General features: G+C 44.3%; 1 protein-coding gene and 1 pseudogene across 1 annotated transcript in view; one reads left to right on the forward strand and one right to left on the reverse strand.

Moving 5' to 3' along the window:
* Positions 1–5,047, reverse strand: part of LOC101575050 — a 783,209-nt pseudogene that overhangs the window by 412,646 nt on the left and 365,516 nt on the right.
* Positions 3,139–5,047, forward strand: part of Pde4b (phosphodiesterase 4B) — a 358,385-nt gene continuing 356,476 nt past the window's right edge. The window contains exon 1 of the mRNA XM_004633976.3: positions 3,139–3,661. Coding sequence (XP_004634033.1) covers positions 3,426–3,661 — 236 coding nt within the window. The 5' untranslated portion in view covers positions 3,139–3,425. The remainder of the gene's footprint in view (positions 3,662–5,047) is intronic.

Below are 5,047 nucleotides of genomic sequence, written 5' to 3' on the forward strand. Positions count from 1 at the left end.
AGGCACACTGAGCTGTCTACCCAGACCGGGCGTGGTGACGCATGCCTGCTTCCTAGTGCCAGGGAGGCTGAAACAGTAGGATCACTATGAGTCCAAGCTGTGTGGTGAGATCCTGTACCAAACACATAAAAATTTCAAAACAGTGTAATAATTTTAAGCCAAAATAATTTTATCACAATGCTGTTGAACCTTTAGTAACATTTTAAACAACATTATCATTTTCATGTTATAAATCGATAATTTTCTTCGGGTATAATTAATTTGCCTTTTTCAATTAGGAAAACTGAAGTGTTTTCAATTTGTCTATAATATTTATAACATTATTTGATTTTTGTATTCACAGAAGTAATGGTGTTTTTACTATGATAAGTTCCTGGTTCTTATTTCCTTGAAAACTTATAGGTAGCAGAAATTTCATTGTGTGGTGTGAAAGCGTTACTGTAGATGGAATCTCAGATAAGTGCTCAGGGCAAGGATGTGTACACTGCTGACCTGGGGACTGCTTGTTTCCTTCTGAGAGCCCGAGGGCTCTGGATACATGCGGGCAGGCGGGCGGGCTGCGTGGTGTTAGTTTGTGCCTCCCAGACACCGCACTAGGCACATGCGTGCTGTCCGCTCTCTGTTGACGAGCGCAGGGTTTGTTCTTACTCTCCTCTTGCCATCTCCTCTTTCCTGTCTTCTTGATTCACCTTTGGCTTCAGTATCTGACACTGCACCTTGTTTTTCTCTTACAGTTTGACTTGAGAAACAAATTTTCATGCATTTGCCTATAAACGCTTCCATGCCCTCCACCAGTGATAGGGAACTTAGACTTGCACGAAGCCTGTCTTTTTAATTTTGTATTTCAGTTAATCCCTTTGCTATTCTTGAATATTTTTGAGGGGAGGCAGAGTTAGCAGATTTTACCTGCTTTTAAGAGCTGTGTTTCTTGGGGTGATTCTGCAAGCCATTTTAACTGAGATAATAGGTAGTATGAGATGGTGGCATGGAGAGCCCCATGATGGTAAACACTGGCAAGAGGAGATGGGAATGACTGCAGCTGGACGGCGTGCCAGCAGGGTAGGTTTACATCAGCGTTGCCTCGTCCGGGCCGGTTCATGTACAGCTGAATCTGGTTTGGGAAATTTGTCATCATATTTTTGGGATGAAATTTCTAAAACATTTGCCATCTTTTGGCAGTTTTGAAAAGTAAATATAAGAAATATCTTTTGTGGCTTCAAATTGCTATTATTTTCTTATAAGTTACTCGGAGTAATTGCAGAATCATACAATCTCTGTCATTTATTTATTTATTTAACCGGTGATTGAACTTGGGACCTTGCACTTGCCTGGCAGGCGCTTATGCCCCTGAGATATCTCCCTGGCCCTCATGTCCCACTTTTAAATCATGGTATTTTTGGAGGGAAAGTTTCAGAGTCTATTTCATAACCCAGCCAATAGTAAGTAGTGTTGATCATATTTTCTCTCACAATATTATGAACTGCCTGTCTTCTCAAGCAGGGCAGGCAAGGTGGCTCGAAATGCTAACAGCATCACTAGGGGCTACCGAGACAAAAGCACAGCTTTGCGATTGAATTGTAGGGCACTCAGCTGGAAACCAGAAAGCGTGAGGTGCGGCTTTAGTTGTAATGCCAACCAACAGAACCTTGGACTCGGGCCTTGATCTCTCTAGCCATGTCTTCGGAATGTGTTGCAGAATGAGGTGATCGCCGAGATTCAGTGCAAATCTCAAATGCCCTCGCTGTGCTTTTGTTCGCAATGTATTTCACTTACGTAAATGCTGACAGACTTTCCAAGGTGCTTCTGTAAACTGGGGGTTTCTACCCTATTATGCACCACTCACTTCCTGAACAGTTGACATGGGGTTTACTTGTTCTACCCATAAAGGACAATGTGATCTTATTTAGCCCTGTAGATACTAGCCCAGCTTTTGTCAGAGGAGATGACATATTTCCATGACTGTCTAAGGCTGGAAGACCTCCCTCATTCATGGAAGAATGCATGTCTCCACTTCTCCCAGAAGCCTCGCTGGGAATTGCCCCTTTTGGCCCCCTTGATGACTCCAGTTCTTCGAATTGGAGATCAGGTTGGCCCTGTTCACAGTTATTTAAAAAAAACCCTTTAAGCATCAGAATATTGTTTTGATTTCCTTTGTGCCTTTGAAAGGGTGGAAGCTGTGCTCCAGGGCTAGGCAAAGGGCCAGGTTGCAGCGTCTGCTTCTGGGACGCTTCTCCTGTGCTGCCCATTGCACTTGTATGCGGGCCTTGTGAACAAAGCGCGCACACGCACCCTGCTGTGCACACGCGCCACATATGCCTGTGCTGTCTTCTAAAGCTACCCTCGCACGCCAAAACGCACGCACACACACACACGCACACGCATACTGTCTAAGTTCTGATTCCACACTATCACCAGGAGTACCCATTTCCCCACAGTGTTACCTCCTTTGCAATTTTGGGGAGCTCTGGCTGTCGGGAGGTCTTGGCAGTGAACAGAGTGCTGCCGTGGGCAACTCACGAGCAATGCGCTTTAACAGAAGAGTGAGTGAGATGCTTATTGGAGTAAAAATTAGACTTCAAGCTCTTTGAGGGGAATGAACCAAGTCCAGTGTGTTCCTGTTCACTCCTTTTATTGATGCTGTTTGGGATTTTAGGGGAAGGGCGAAAGAAGAAACTTCAGCGAATCAGCTCTTTGATACAGAGCTGGAATTCCAATCGCTGCTTCAGCTAGGCTTCGGGACACTCCTTGATTTAATCCATGTTTTCTGTGACAAAGACAGGCACCGCCCAAGTTTTGTGAAAATCTGAGCAGTGGAGAGTGTTTTTAAGGGAGAAACTGTGCAGTTGTTTAAATAATCCTGGGCCAATGGCATTTAGAAGGTGGAGTTTGTGTGGTGTGCGTTGCAAAGCAAGCTAGTTCTGAATGAAGACTTTAAACATCACACACGCCGGACGACGCTGGCTCTGCTCTTTGTGCGAATGAAACAAACGCCTAGGTGACTAGGTGCTGCTTACTATCTGTTAGTGAACGTGGCTTGTTGGTGAGGTTTTCAGGAGAATGCATGGCAAGGATTTCTCAGGAGCTCTAATGAATATTTCATGGGTTGCTACATTCAGCTGAATGAATTCAGGGAGCGTCAGTGTGGAGCTGCAGACTCGCCTCCCCCACAAGGAGGCTACTGACATAGGAAGCGCTCTGGTGCATTTTCAGAGGCAAAGGCAGCCTGATAAAGCTCCTTCTGAGTCTGACTTGCCATTCTTCCAGCGCGCTGCTGTTGCTCTGAGCGGCTCCTCGGTGGGAAACACTGCTCGCAGACTGAGCCGGGAAGAAGCTGCAGCCTGCTCAGCCCTCTCACCTGCGGCGGGGGCTCTGCTATGTTTGAGGCTTTTGTTCTGGATGGTGAGAGCTAGCGCTTTGTGTGAGACATGACAGCAAAAAATTCTTCAAAGGAACTTACTGCTTCGGAGTCTGACGTTTGCATAAAGACTTTCAAGGAGCAAATGCACCTAGAACTTGAGCTCCCGAGGCTGCCAGGGAACAGACCCACATCTCCCAAAATCTCCCCACGAAGTTCGCCAAGGAACTCCCCATGCTTTTTCAGAAAGTTGCTGGTGAATAAGAGCATCCGGCAGCGGCGTCGCTTCACTGTGGCCCATACGTGGTAAGCTGGGATGGGGGCTATCTAGGGTGCTCCTCAGGGGCTTGCGTTAGCAAGTGGCTGAAAATGTCGGAAGGGGAAGGTCTGCATTGCTTCTCAGAGCATAGCAGAAGTGTGAATGGCGTGGGGACAGCAGGGCAGCTGAAGAATGCACGGAGGCTGTGTGTGCTACACAGTGTGCTACCTGCTGTTTCTACCTACAACGCGCTCTAACCCGAGAGACACCCGGAAACCACAGTTTATAAAATCCTACAGCTGATTCCAGGTCAGAGGTGTGACAAGCAAGTTTGTAAAAGTCAGATTTTGGTTTGGTCTCTGTTGAAGTAAGAGGTGACTTTTTTTGTTTGTTTTGTGTATTTTGGATGATTTTTAATGGGATATTTTTGGTACAAGATATTTTCAAATTAGTTCTAATTGATTTCTTCAGACATTGTATCCAGTCTATCTTAATTCACTGTATCTCCATGTTTATAGTGTAGAAAGCAGTGAGTTTTTATTTTATTGGCTGTTAGTTTACATGAGTTAAGACAAGAGATACTTCATTCTCCCTTCTGAAATTGCATGATTAATTTCTTTTATTTATGATTTCTAATTGCTATTATCTTTTTTTAAAAATGATATTCACATTTATTATGACAGTGTACCAAGTGGCCTTCCTTCACTTTAGACTTTTCATTTTCCTGGAAGTTAATAATCCATTTTAAACCTATTTCCTGTGTAATGTCATAAATGTCTATTGTTTAGCATATTGCCGGTTCACTCTGGTTTTTCCTAAAGATGTTTAATTTTAAGAGCCCCTTGTTTTACCAAAATAAAATGTGAGGACATTTTGGAATGCCTGTTAATAAATTCAGGAAGCCTCCATGACCGTGCCTGCCACCTTTCATACGTAGGTTGCAGAAATGTAAATGTATACACAGGCCTCCTTAAACAAGTCCCGTAGGGACAGGCTGCAGGTCCCTTGACTTGATGAGCCCAGGGCCACTTCAGATTTCTTGGAAGACCTTTCAGATGAGGTGCCCTCCAGAACTGGTCACCTGCACCTGAGTTGTACTTAATGGGACCACAGCAAGAAGGGAAGGTAATTTGGATTCTGTGTCTATGAGCTAGGTTGCTAACCAACATTATACATGAAGGTACCTGGTTTTTAAGATTTAATAGTTACTTGAAAGATTTTCTCCTCATCTAAATGTTTGTATGCCTCACCTCCTACACAGTGCACTGCTGATTAGAGTTACCTCACAGAGATACAACTTGGATTTCATGAATACCACGTACCTGGCTACCACGTATTTACCTGGCTAATTATGATATGGCTATTCTTGTTTTCTGCCCGGGACTGTTATGTATCTAGTTGCTGTACTGGATAATGTTTTGTTCATTTTCTTG

Source organism: Octodon degus, unplaced genomic scaffold (genome assembly GCF_000260255.1).
Source record: "Octodon degus isolate 3935 unplaced genomic scaffold, OctDeg1.0 scaffold00057, whole genome shotgun sequence".
Taxonomy (NCBI): Eukaryota; Metazoa; Chordata; class Mammalia; order Rodentia; family Octodontidae; genus Octodon; species Octodon degus.